The sequence below is a fragment of the Macaca thibetana genome, chromosome 7 (assembly GCF_024542745.1).
Source record: "Macaca thibetana thibetana isolate TM-01 chromosome 7, ASM2454274v1, whole genome shotgun sequence".
NCBI lineage: Eukaryota > Metazoa > Chordata > Mammalia > Primates > Cercopithecidae > Macaca > Macaca thibetana.
In genome coordinates, this window is record NC_065584.1 from 128013843 (window position 1) to 128027937 (window position 14095).

The following is a 14095-nucleotide window of genomic DNA, read 5'->3' on the forward strand; positions in this document are numbered from 1 at the left end:
GGGGTGCCAAGGCGGGTGGATCACCTGAGGTCAGGAGTTCGAGAGTAGCCTGGCCAACATGTTGAAACCCCGTCTCCACTAAAATTACAAAAAAATTAGCTGGGCATGATGGCGAGCGCCTGTAATCCCAGCTACTTGGGAGGCTGAGGCAGGAGAATCGCTTGAACCTGGGAGGCGGAGGTTCCGGTGAGCGGAGATTGCGCCACTGCACCCCAGCCTGGGTGACGGAGTGATAATCCATCTCAAAATATATATATTATTTGTAGAGACAGGGCCCTATGTTGCCTAGGCTGGTCTTGAACTTCTTGGTTTAAGCAATCCTTCTGCCTCAGCCTCCCAAAGTGCTGGAATTACAGGCATGAACCACCGCACCTGGCCTTCCTTAATTTCTTTCAGCAATGTTTTGTAGTTTTTGGTGTACAAATCTTTTAACTTCTTGGTTAAATTTGTTCCCAAGCATTTTATTCTTTTGAATGCTATGGAAAATAGAACTGTTTTTATGATTTCCTTTTTCAGTTGTTCATTGCTGGTGTATACAAACACAATCAGGCCAGACACCGTGGCTCATGCCTATAATCCCAGCACTTTGGGAGGCCGAGATGACAGGATCACTTGAAGCCAGGAGTTCGAGAACAGCCTAGTCAATATGGCAATACCCTGTCTCTACAAAAAATTAGTCAGTTGTGGTGGCACATGCCTGTGGTCCTACCTACTTCGGAGGCTCAGGTGGGAGGATCACTTGAGCCTGGGAGGCAGAAGTTTCAGTGAGCTGAGATCATGCCAGTGCACTCCAGCCTGGGCAACACAGCAAGACCCTGTCTTAAAAAAATCTTTAAACAAATTTTTTAAAAATTAATTTTAAAAGCCTGGGCAGTGGCTTATGCCTATAACCCCAGAACTTTGGGAGGCTGAGGTAGGAGGATCACTTGAGCCCAGGAATTCAAGACCAGCCTGGGCAACATGGCAAAACCCCATCTCTACAAAAAGTACAAAAATTAGCTGGATGTGGTGGTATATGCCTATAGTCCCAGCTACTTGGGAGGATGAGGTGGAAGGATTGCTGCAGCACAGGAGGTCAAGGCTGCAGTGAGCCATGATGGCACAACTGCACTCAAGCCTGGGTGACAGAATAAGACCCTATCTCAGCAAAAAATTATTTTATAGAAATGAGGTCTTGCTATGTTGACCACACTGGTCTTGAACTCCTGGCCTCAAGTCATCCTCCCGCCTCAGCCTCTAAAAGTGCCAGGATTATAGGTACAAGCCACTGAGCCCGGCCCACAAGGTTTTTGTGAGTTGATCTTTCTTTTTTCTTTTTTTTCTTTTTCTTTTTTTTTTTTTTGAGACAGGGTCTTGCTCTATAACCCAGGCTAAAGTACAGTGATGTGATCACCAGTCACTGCAACCTTGACCTCCTATACTCAAGCTATCATCCTCCCTCAGCCTCCCAATTAGCTGGGACTACAGGTGCGTGCCAACATGCCTGGCTACTTTTTAAATTTTTTTTTTGTAGAGACAGTATCTCCCTGTGTTGTCCAGGCTTGTCTCAAACTCCAGGGCTCAAGTGATCCTGCCATCTCAGCTTCCCAAAATGCTGAGATTACAGGCATGAGCCACTGCGCCCAGTCTGAGTTCATCTTGTACCCTGCAACTCTGCTAAATTTGTTCATTAGTTTTAATAGCCGTTTCTTTTTTATTTTAATTTTTATTTATTTTTTTTGAGACTTCTTTGTGATTTTATATATGGGACCATGTCCTCTGTGAACAGAGATACTTTTAATTCTTCCTTTTCGATTTTTTTTTTTTTTCTTGCCTAAAACTCCTGGTACGATATTGAATAGCAGTGGTTGAAGCCGGCATCTTTGTCTTGTTCCAAATCTTGGAGGGAAAGCCTTTAGTGTTTCACTACTGAGTATGATGTGTGCTTTGGCTTTCATAAATGCCCTATCATGTTCATGAAGTTCCCTTCCATTCCTAGTTTGCTGAGTGTTTTTATCATGAAAGGGTGTTGGATTTTGTCAAATGTTTTTCTGTGTCAACTTAGATGATCGTGTTTTTTTTTTCTCTTTCTAATAATGTAGCGTATTACAATGACCAGTTTTCTTGTATTGAATCACTCTCGCATTCCTGAGATAAATCTCACTAGCCTTGGTGTATAATTCTTTTATTGTGCTGTCAGATTTGGTTTGCTAGCATTTTGTTCAAGACTTTTGCCTCTATAATTAAGGGATATTGGTTTCTTCTCCTACAGTGTCATTGTCTGAAATGTGGTATCTGGCCTCAAGATACAATGTTTCCTTCTCTTCAGTTTTTTTGGAAGAGCATGAGTAGACTGGGTTACTTCTTTAAATATGTGGTAGAATTCACCAGTGAAGTCATCTGGTTTTAGACTTTTTGTTGTTTGAAGGTTTTTGTTACTAATCTTTTTTGGCTGGGCGCACTGGCTCACACCTATAACCCCAGCACTTTGGGAGGCCAAGGCAGGTGAATCACTTGAGGCCAGAAGTTCAAGACTAGCCTGGCCAACATGGTGAAACCCTGTCTCTACCAAAAATACAAAAATTAGCTGGGTGTGGTGGCGGGCGCCTGTAATCCCAGCTACTTGGAAGGCTGAGACAGGAGAATCGTTTGAATGTGGGAGGCAGAGGTTGCAGTGAGCTGAGATGATGCCACTGCACTCCACTCCAGCCTAGGCAACAGAGCAAGACTGTCTCAAAACAAAACAAAACAAAAAAAAACCCACACTAATAACACTAATAATAATAATTTAATTTTTTCCTTGTTAAAGGTATGTTCAGACTTTCTACTTTTGATTCAGTTTTTGTAGATTTGTGTGTTTCTAGGAATTCATCCATTTCAACTAGCTTATCTAATTTGTTGGCATACAATTGTTCATAGTACTCTCTTATAATCCTTTTTATGTCTTTAAAATCAATAGCAACGTCCCTGCTTTTATCCCTGATCTGAGTTATTTGCGTTTTCTCTCTCTTCTTCTCAGTCTAGCTAAAGGTTTGCCAATTTTGTTAATCTTTTCAAAGAACCAACTTTTAGTTTCATTGATTCTTCTATTGTTTTTCTTTTTTCTTTATCTCCACTCTAATTTTTATTTCCTTCTTTTTTTTTTTTTTTTTTTTTTTTTGAGATGGTCTCTCTCTGTCACCCAGGCTGCAGTGCAATGGGTTGACGTCGGCTCACTGCAACCTCCACCTCCCAGGTTCAAGTGATTCTCCTGCCTCAGCCTCCTGAGTAGCTGGGACTATAGGCGCATGCCACCACACCAGGCTAATTTTTTTTTTTTTTTTTTTTGTATCTTTAGTAGACATGGAGTTTCACCATGTTGGCCAGGCTGGTCTCGAACTCCTGACCTCATGATCCACCCATCTCGACCTCCCAAAGTGCTGGGATTACAGGCATGAGCCACCACGCCTGGCTCCTTTTGCTTTTTGAGTTTAGTTTACTCTTCTTTTTCTAGTTCCATAAGGTATAAATTAGATTATTGATTTCAGATTATTTTTTCTTTCTTTTTTTATCTTTTTTTTTGAGACAGGGGTCTCTCTCTACCACCCAGGCTAGAGTGCAATGGTACAATCTCAGCTCAATGCAACCTCTCCCTTCCAGGCATAAGCTCTCCTCCCACCTCAGCCTCCCAAGCACCCGGGATTACGGGTATGCACCACCACACTTGCCTAATTCTAACGTTTTTCTGTAGAGATGAAGTCTCACTATATTGCCCAGACTGGTCTTGAACTATTGGGCTCAAGCGATCCTCCCACTTTGGCCTCCCAAAGTGTTGGGATTACAAATGTGAGCCACTACACCTGGCCTTCTTTAAAAATTTAAATATTTATAGCTATAAAGTTCTCTCTGAGCACTAATTTTGCTGCATCCCATACCATCTGGTATGTTTTCATTTTCATTCATCTCAAAGTATAATCTAATTTCCCTTGTGATTTCTTCTTTGACTCATTCGTCATTTAAGAGTATGTTGTTGGCTGGGCACAGTGGCTCATGCCTGTAATCCTAGCACTTTGGGAGACCGAGGCCAGCAGATCTCTTGAGCTCAGCCTGGGCAACATGGTGAAACTCTGTCTCTACAAAAAAAAAAAAAAAAAAAAAAAGCAAAAAAAAAAGCAAAAATTAGCTGGTTGTGGTGGTGTATGCCTGTAGTCCAGCTACTCAGGGGGTGAGTAGCTGGAGGTTGAGGTTGCAGTGAGCCATGACCGTACCACTGCACTCCAGCCTGGGTGACAGAGTGAGACGCTATCTCAAAAAAAAGAACAACAACAAAAAAACTATGTTGTTTCACCCACAAAAATTAAAAATAAAAATGGAGGCCAGGCGTGGTAGCTCACACCTGTAATCCCAGAACTTTGGAAGGCCGAGGCAGGTGGATCACCTGAGGTCAGGAGTTTGAGACCAGCCTGGCCAACATGGTGAAACCTCGTCGCTATTAAAAATACAAAAATTACTTGGGCATGGTGGCACGCACCTGTAGTCCCAGCTACTCGGGAGGTTGAGGTGGGAGAATCACTTAAATGCAGGAGGTTGCAGTGAGCCGAGATCATGCCACTGCACTCCAGCCTGGACGACAGAGTGAGAATCTGTCTCAAAAAAATAAAAAGGAAAAAAAATATGTTGTTTAATTTCTATATTTGTGAATTTTCCAGTTTTCTGTTATTAATTCTAGCATCACTCCATTGTGGTTGGAGAAGATCTTTTGTATGATTTCAACTTTTTAAAATTTATGGAGACTTGTTTTGTGGCCTAACATATGGTCTATCCTGGAGGATATTTCATGTACCTGTGAGAAGCATCTGCATTCTGCAGTTGTTGGATGGAATGGTCTATATATGTCTGTTAGGTCTAGTTGTTTTGTAGTGTTCTAGTTCCTTACTAATTTTCTTCTTCTTCTTTTTTTTTTTTTTTTAATAGAGACGGGATGTCACTCTGTCACCCAGGCTGGAGTACAGTGGCACAATCACAGCACACTACAACAGCCTTGACTTCCTGGGCTCAAGGAATCCTCTCACCCTAGCTCCATGGGTAGCTGGGACTACAGGCATGTGCCACCATGCCCAATTAATTTTTTAATTTTTTGTAGAAACAGGGTCTCACTATGTTACCCAGGCTGGTCTCAGATTCCTAGACTTAAGCGATATGCCTATTTGTCCTGTCTTGTCCTCCCAAAGTGCTGGGATTTCCTTACTAATTTCCTCTTTTTTTTTTCTTTTGAGATGGAGTCTCACTCTGTCGCCCAGGCTGGAGTGCAGTGGCACGATCTCGGCTCACTGCAAGCTCCACCTCCCAGGTTCACGCCATTCTCCTGCCTCAGCCTCCTGAGTAGCTGGGACTACAGGAGCCTGCCACTACGTCTGGCTAATTTTTTTTGTATTTTTAGTAGAGATAGGGTTTTACCATGTTAGCCAGGGTGGTCTCGATCTCCGGACCTCGTGATCCACCTGCCTCTGCCTTCCAAAGTGCTGGGATTACAGGTGTGAGCCACCACGCCCGGCCATTTTCTTACTAATTTTCTGATGAGTTGTTCTGTCCATTGTTAAAAGTGAGTATTGGCTGGGCACAGTGGCTCATGCCTGTAATAGCATTTTGGCTGAGGCAGGAGGATCACTTAAACCCAGGAGGTCAAGGCTGCAGTGAACTGTGATCACACCACTCCAGCCTGAGCAACAGAGTAAGACTCTGTCTCTAAAAATAAAATAAATAAAAGTAGGTATTGAAGTCTCCAACTACTATTGCAGAATTCTTCCTTCAATTCTGTCAGTGTTCGCGTCATGTATTTTGGGGCTCCGTTATTTGGTATGTATGTGTTTATAATTGTTTTATCTTCCAACAAATTGACCTAATTATCAATATATGACTTTCTCTTACCTGTAACAACTCTTTTTTTAAAGAGACAGGGTCTTGCTATGTTCCCCAGTTGGAGTACTCCTGGGCTCAAGCAATCCTCCCACTTCAGCCTCCCAAGTAACTAAGACTGCAGGTATGCACCTGTGCACCCAGCTTCCCTTGTAACAATTTTTTTACTTAAAGACTATTTTGTCTAATATTGGTATAGCTACTTCAGCTCTCTTTTGGTTACTATTTGCATAAAATAGCTTTTTCTATCCTTTTACTTTCAACCTATTTGTGTCTTTGGACCTAATGTGAGACTCTTGTCAAATATAAGACACCTGGTATACACACACACGCGCAAGGAAAGGTGGAAATCTGTTAGAAAACAAAACAACATGAGAGAATATTACTAAAATTAGTTAAAGGTATAAGTTGGAAGTCTGTCTTATTAGACTTTTGTTTATAATTATAATTGATATTATAATTATAATATTGACATTGTTAGAGTAAATAATATATATATTTTTTTGAGACAGAGTTTCGCTCTTGTCACCTAGGCTGGAGTGCAGTAGCACGATCTCAGCTCACTGCATCCTCTGCCTCCCAAGTTCAAGGGATTCTACTGCCTCAGCCTCCCGAGTAGCTGGGATTACAGGTGCCTGCCACCATGCCTGGCTACTTTTTGTATTTTTTAGTAGAGACAAGGTTTCACCATGTTGGCTAGGCTGGTCTTGAACTCCTGACCTCAAGTGATCCACCCTCCTCGGCCTCCCAAAGTACTGGGATTATAGGCGTGAGCCACCATGCCCAGGCGTTAAGAGTATAAACTATAAATTAATAAATTAAAAACATAAAACACTACTATATTTTCCTAAATGTTGATTGCTTTTCTTCTGCTCACCTTATTACAATAGTCTTGCAATGAGAAAGCTGTTGGAGTTTTCTATTTTTATTTATTTATTTTTAAGACAAGGTCTCAGTCTGTCACCCAGGCTGGAGTACAGTGGCACAGTCTCGGTTCACTGCAACCTCCACCTCCCAGGCTCAGGTGATCCTCCCACTGCAGCCTTCCAAATAGCTGGGACCCCAGGTGCATGCCACCATACCTGGCTAATTTTTTTTTTTTTGGTAGAGATGGGGTTCTGCCATGTTGCCCAGACTGATCTTGAACTCTTGAACTCAAGTGATCTGCCAGCCTCAGCCTCCCAAAGTGCTGGGATTACAGGTGTGAGCCACCAAGACTGGCTGAATTTTTGTTTGTTTAATTTTTATTTTTTTAGAGATAGAGTCTCACTGTGTCACCCAGGCTGGAGTGTAGTGGCACGATCTTGGCTCACTGCAACTTCCACCTCCCCAGTTCTAGCAATTCTCCTGCCTCAGCCTCCTGAGTAGCTGGGATTACAGATGTGCACCACCACACCCAGCTAACTTTTTTCTATTTTTAGTAGAGACGGATTTCACCACATTGGCCAGGCTGGTCTCGAACTCCTGAGCTCGGGCAATCCACCCGCCTTGGCTTCTCAAAGTGCTAGGATTGCAGGCGTTAGCCACCGCGCCTGGCCTTAAAATTTTGACTGTAAGTAATATTGCATTTTCTATAAAAACATTTAAGAATTGCAAATTAGAAAATAAACCAATTCAACTTTAAATAAATAAATAGAGTCTCTTGTAGACACTTTAAAAAGTGCATTGTGGGCCGGGCGCGGTGGCTCATGCCTGTAATCCCAGCACTTTGGGAGGCCGAGGCAGGCAGATCACAAGGTCAAAAGATTAAGACCATCCTGGCCAACATGGTGAAACCCCGTCTCTACTAAAAAATACAAAAATTGACTGGGTATGGTGGCACGCACCTGTAGTCCCAGCTATTCGGGAGGCTGAGGCAGGAGAACTGCCTGAAGCTGGGAAGTGGAGGTTGCAGTAAGCCAAGATTGTGCCATTGCACTCCAGCCTGGCAACAGAGCGAAACTCCATCTCAAAAAAAAGAAAAAAAGAAAAAAAAAAAGTGCATTTTGGCCAGGTGTGGTGGCCCACACCTGTAACCCTAGCACCTCTGGGAGGCCGAGGTGGGTGGATCACCTGAGGTCAGGAGTTCGAGACCAGCCTGGCCAACATGTCAAAATCCCATCTCTACTAAAAATACAAAACTTAGCTGGACATGGTGGCACTCCAGCCTGGGTGACAGAGTGAAACTCCATCTCAAAAAAAAAAAAAAAAAAAAAAAAAGTGCATTCTGAGACCAGGCACAGGTTGTTCATTTGCCTTACAATGTTTTTAAGGAATGCTCTCTGCACAGCCACTTTTCTGCCCTGAGTTAGAGTTAGACAAAACAAAGGTAGGCACTTTGTGTCAATCCTTCAAGTAGCCCACCAACAAATTAGAACAGACAAAATTCTTTGAGAATAAGGTCTTCTCTGCTCCCTCTGGAACCAGGAACCAGGGTCCTACATTGAGAACATGGGCTGCCATCTTCAAGAGTACAACCAAGCCAGGGAGGCGGGGTGGGGCAAGAGTGAGTAAAAATGCTGCAAAGCTTTTCTGCCATTTTTAGGTTGCCTCTTCCTGGATTCAGCATTCTCCTGGTTACTGCAAATCTTTTACTATTCTCCAGAGTTCTCAAAATGTTGGTTCTGACAGTTTCTTCTTACTTTTTGGTGTTTCTGTGGATGAACAAGCCCTTAGAGTTACCTACCACATGATTTAATTTTTACATTTAGATTTCTGATCCATATGGAGTTTATCCTAGTATACAGTGTGGGTTCAATTTTAATTGTTGTCAAATGGCTATTCAATTACCCCCAGTCTATTTACTAAAAAGTCTTTCTGGATGGGTGTGGTGGCTCACACCAGTAATCCCAGCACTTTGGGAGGCTGAGGCGCGTGGATCACCTGAGGTCAGGAGTTCAAGACCAGCCTGGGCAACATGGCAAAACCCCATCTTTACTAAAAATACAAAAATTAGCCAGGCGTGGTGGCTGGTGCCTGTAATCCCAGCTACTCAGGAGGCTGAGGCAGGGAGAACTGCTTGAACCCGAGAGACGGAGGTTGCAGTGAACTGAGATCCTGCCACTGCACTCCAGCTTGGGTGAGAGAGTGAGACTCTGTCTCAAAAAAAAGTCTTTCTGTCATACTTGTAACGCCAGTGCTTTGAGAAGCCAAGGCAAGAGGATGGTTTGAGCCCAGGAGTTCCCGACTGCAGTGAACTATGATCACAAAAATCAAAACTAAAATGACGTTTTATAGAATGATTTAAAATGTGGTAGGGCTTGTATTTGCTTGTATTTGCTTGCTCTTCTTTTCAGGGTTTTCTTCACTTCTCTCTCTCTCTCTTTTTTCTGTGGTAGAATCTTACTCTGTCTACCCAGGATGGAGCACAGTGGTGTGATCATAGCTCACCGCAGCCTTGAACTCCTGGGTTCAAGTGATCCTCCCGCTTCAACATCCCAAGTAGATGAGACTACAGGCACACACCACCATGCATAGCTTTTTTTTTTCCCGGAGAGATGGGGATCTCACTATGTTGCAGAGGCTAGTCCTTTTTTTTTTTTTTTTTGAGATGGAGTCTCGCTCTGTCACCCAGGCTGAAGTGCAGTGGCGCGATCTTGGCTCACTGCAAGCTCCACCTCCCAGGTTCATGCCATTCTCCTGCCTCAGCCTCCCAAGTAGCTGGGACTACAGGCACCCACCACCACGCCCGGCTAATTTTTTGTATTTTTAGTAGAGGCGGGGTTTCAGCATGTTAGCCAGGATGGTCTCGATCTCCTGACCTCGTGATCCGCCCGTCTCGGCCTCCCAAAGTTCTGGGATTACAGGTGTGAGCCACTGCACCTGGCCTGCACAGGCTAGTCTTGAACTCCTGGCCTCAGCAATCCTCCTGCCTCAGCCTCAAGAGTTGCTGGGATTACAAACGTGAGCCACTGCACCCAACTCACTCTTCACTGTTCTTGCTTATTTTTCAATGAAAACTTCAGAAGTGATTTGATTTTAGAAAAACCATATTTTTATTGGGATTATGTTGAATTAATTACCTTAGGAAGGAGTGATATTTCTATGATGTTTAGTTGGCCTACGCAATTATCCTTTTTTTTTTTTCTTTTTTTTTTTGAGATGGAGTCTCGCTCTGTCACCCAGGCTGGAGTGCAGTGGCATGATCTTGGCTCACAGCAACCTCCGCCTCCCGGGCTCAAGTAATTCTCCTGCCTTAGACTCCCAAGTAGCTGGGACTACAGGCACATACCACCATGCTCGGCTAATGTTTGTTTTTTTTGTTTGTTTTTTTTTTGTTTTTTTGTTTTTTGTTTTTGAGATGGAGTCTCACTCTGTTGCCAGGCCGGAGTGTAGTGGCATGATCTTGGCTCACTGCAACGTCTGCCTCCCAGGTTCAAGCGATTCTCCTGCCTCAGCCTCCTAGGTAGCTGGGACTACAGGTGCATATCACCATGCCCATCTAATTTTGGTATTTTTAGTACAGACAGGGTTTCACCATGTTGGTCAGGATGGTCTCTATCTCTTGACCTTATGATCCGCCCACCTAGCCCTGCCAAAGTGCTGGGATTACAGGCATGAGCCACTGCACCCGGCCATATTTTTTTTTTTTCAGTAGCGACAGGGTTTCGCCATGTTGGCCAGGCTTGTCTCAAACTCCTAACCTCAGGTGATCCACCTGCCACGGCCTCCCAAAGTGCTGGAATAACAGACACGACCCACCACGCCCAGCCACTAATTATACATTTTTAAGGGTACTTCTGTGTCTTTGTGGATTGCCTAACTAGCTTTTTAATTTACTACTTTCTTATATTCTAGGAAGCATGGGCATGGGGGCAGATAGAAGGGTAAAAAATAAGAGTATCCATACCTGCAGATGCCTGTGCCTGGGCATCAGTGTGGCGCTGGCAGACTCTACTCAAGAATTCACTCACTTGACGTAGGGAAAGGGCATTATGCAGTGTTTCCAGAGGGTAGATGGTAGGCACCATGGAACACCCTTCAAATCCTGTTTGAAAAGAGATGGGCAAAGTCAATGTTACTCCTGCCAGATATACCCCAACTGGCCAAGGAAGCATGGAGAGTCCCTGAGAACCATCAGGAGAGTCCGTGGCTTTTGGAGTGTGGGGTATCCAAGACTCTTAGGAGAGGGAACTCTTTAGAGCCCCTAGGGGAGTCTCTTTTTCTCACTTTCAGATTTCCTAAAACATCTACCTGCTAAGGCCTCCAGGTAAATCAAATCACCTCTCATGCTACCTATGGAGAGCTTGCAATGTCCCATGGAAAAATAAACAGAATCCCAGTAGGGTAAGCACCAACACTGTCCTCACACTTTCTGGGGGAATAAAACAAGGATCCAGAGGTAAGGGGTGAAACTGCAGATCTAACATGAGATAGGGAGGTCAGGGAACTGGGAAGAAACAGCAGATTTCGGGTATCATGAATAAGAGAACCAGATTAAGGAGAAGGACATGGAATCTGAGAAGGGGTTCATGCAAATTTAGGATGTCGGTAGAAAGGCTAGAATACTTGGATGCAAACTGGAGGGCATGCAATACACATGAAGCTCAGCCCAGGAAAACCACATGCATGAACAGGATGGGGATGGAAGTTCTTTCTTGATAGTTTCCATCACATCAAAGCTTCACCCTTCTGATCTACTGGAAAACCCCAGACTTGCTAGGATCTTTGTACTTCATCAGAAAAATGAGGCAAATGCCCTAGAAAAAAGAAAAAGCACTGATTTTCTGCTCGAAACTCAAGAATTCCAATGTAGGTCTATCAGTATGGGTAGGGCCAAGGGTAAACATAAATATGTAACCCTAATACTAGGCACTGGTGATGGAAAAAATGTCCCCAATGGAGGATCAAGAAAAACACATCCCAACCACTTTCTCAGTCCCCAATCTTTCCTATGCCTCCTCAACATCTCCTTAAAGGGACTAAGGATATGTGGGACAATAATGTCTATGCAAGACAGCTTCCTATTCACCAGTGACTAAAGCCCGTAACTCAAAAGGGTTATAACCTGACCACCTTCTAAGCTCTGTCCTTTGTTTCCCCAAGGATACAATTGCGGCTTCTGTGCCTCAATTTCCCCCATGATCTTGTGGCAGGAGGGCAGGAAAGTTACTGTCTCTAGCTCCTCAGAGTGGCTAGAAAAACATTTGGATTTGAAGATGGTGGCAGTAGAGTGTTAGAGTGATAAGAACAGATTCCAAGGCAAGAGATTACTCCTGTATTGAACAGAACTGGGGAATGAGTAACATTAGGAGGTGGTGAGAAAGGAGAATAGGAAGGAATGAGCAGCCAATGCTACAGCTACCAGGCAGTCCGGCCCCAATCCCATCCAAGCCACTAAATGCAAGTTACATAACCTCAGGGCAAACAGGAGAAAGAAACAGGTGGGCTCTCCTGCCAGAAGTGCAATAAGCAAAGCAGTCAGTCCCAGCCAGGGTAGTGGCAGCAGCCAGCTTGGTGGCAGGGGGTACCGTAGAGGCACTCGGGATCATCCTGGCCTGAGCGCAGCCAGTTCCGGAAGAGGCGCAGGTGGTAGGAGCACTGGTGCAGGTGATGCGCCAGCGTGGCATCCAAGGAGACTGGCCGGCCCCCTGTACAGTCAGAGGAAAAACTGCGCAGCAACCGGACCACAGGGTGCTGGTCATCCAGCAGCTCTGGAGGGGGTGAGGGGACCACGGCAGGAAGCACAAAGATAGAGAAAGAGAAGAGGGAGAGACAATGAGGGGGGCACTGACTAGCACAAGCATTACTGGGAGGTGGGGACACTCAGATCCAAGGTGAGCTAAGAGAGAAGCAGAGATGGTCAGAGCCACTGGGCATCTCTTGCAGGGAAGAAGAGTGGTGTCATCACACAACGAGTCTGAAAGAAGGGATAAGTGAGACCTCATCATACAGCAATGTCCTCCCCTTCCTCCTTGAGCATAATTGAGTCGGTGCTTGTAGACAGCAGTCACATCGTTGTGAACAGGGGTGAGCTGGCAGTTTTGTGGCTGGGAGTCTTGACTACAGCTTCAAGATCCCTCATCATTGGATGAACCCTACTTAGGGCCTGCATTCTCAGGTGAATGGATTTATGAAGTAGGGATAAAAATGAAAAGTTCAAAGTCACTCAGAGTGTCAAGGATAGCATTGAGTATCAAGATAGTCAAGCTAAAAAGGCTGTTTTTTAGGGCAGGTCTTCTGGACCACACTCTAAGATAGCCAAAGACAGGGATGGTATTAGGCAGCTGGCACAGGAGACTGACAGGAAACCAGAATGTAGAATTCCTTTAAAATGATTTGTGTGGAAAATGGAATCAATATGTGAAAATACCAATATTGACTAACCATCCTTGACCTTACTGTTGTTTAAACAATCACTTAAAAAAAAAAAAGTACACATAAAACTCAGGACTCAGAGATACTGTATCCATTACGAAGCTGAAAGTTAGATAAAATTTTACATTTTCTTCCCACTGCTGGTGAGTCTAACTGCACGTTTTTTAGCTGGTGAGTAGAAAAGCTTTGATTCTGAACCCCTCATTTTAGCTACTTGGCAAACTTCGTGGATGCATGTAATTGAGCTACAAAAGGTTGAAGGCAGTCAAAGGCATGCGGAGCCGGGTGTAAGAGGAACAACAGGGAAAGATCTTAGAGAAAAGGTATGGGATCTTAAGACATGATGTGAGGATGGACAAGAACTTGAGTACAGGATGTTGGTATAGAGAAGGTAGAATCAAGGCAGCTGAGGATGACTGCTCAAAACTCCCAGACCAGAACTGACTCCACAAGGTGATCCCATGAGACTGTGGTCTTCAGAGACCTTAGCTTGGATGTCAGGACAGATTTCAGCTCTACCTAGGCTAGTCTTGTGAGCACTAACTGTATGTACCAACGGTCACATAGTTACATGGGTCCCTAGAAGATAATGGGCTTGACAAATCCAGTGGTCACACGCTGACATTCGGGATGAGCGTGAGCCACAGTCTTTCCCACTTTATTAATTTACTTTGGTGAGTTCAGTGTACAGTTTAGTAACAGGCTATACTTGTGTGCTGGATATAGTTACAGGATATAACAGCAGCTTATCAGGGACAGAGGCAGGGATAGGCTGAGGGCTGCTCTCCCATCAAAGTGTGAAGACACACTGCCTTGCCTCTTTTCCAAAGCCAGGTCCAGTATGTCTAGCTGCTGTTTCAAAGCCAGATATCATGGCAAGGAGATGGTGATGACAGAGCTGCTGTGACTTATCTGCAACTACAGA

General features: G+C 44.3%; 1 protein-coding gene across 8 annotated transcripts in view; it reads right to left on the minus strand.

Annotated features, from left to right (window-relative positions):
• Positions 1–14095, minus strand: part of PPIP5K1 (diphosphoinositol pentakisphosphate kinase 1) — a 48321-nt gene that overhangs the window by 16340 nt on the left and 17886 nt on the right. For 6 of the 8 annotated variants that reach the window (XM_050799394.1, XM_050799392.1, XM_050799387.1 and 3 more), the window contains 2 exons: positions 12324–12506; positions 10703–10840 (listed from right to left, as the gene is read on the minus strand). In XM_050799394.1, coding sequence (XP_050655351.1) covers positions 10703–10840; positions 12324–12506 — 321 coding nt within the window. The remainder of the gene's footprint in view (positions 1–10702; positions 10841–12323; positions 12507–14095) is intronic. The other 2 variants (XM_050799393.1, XM_050799391.1) reach the window with 1 other exon arrangement.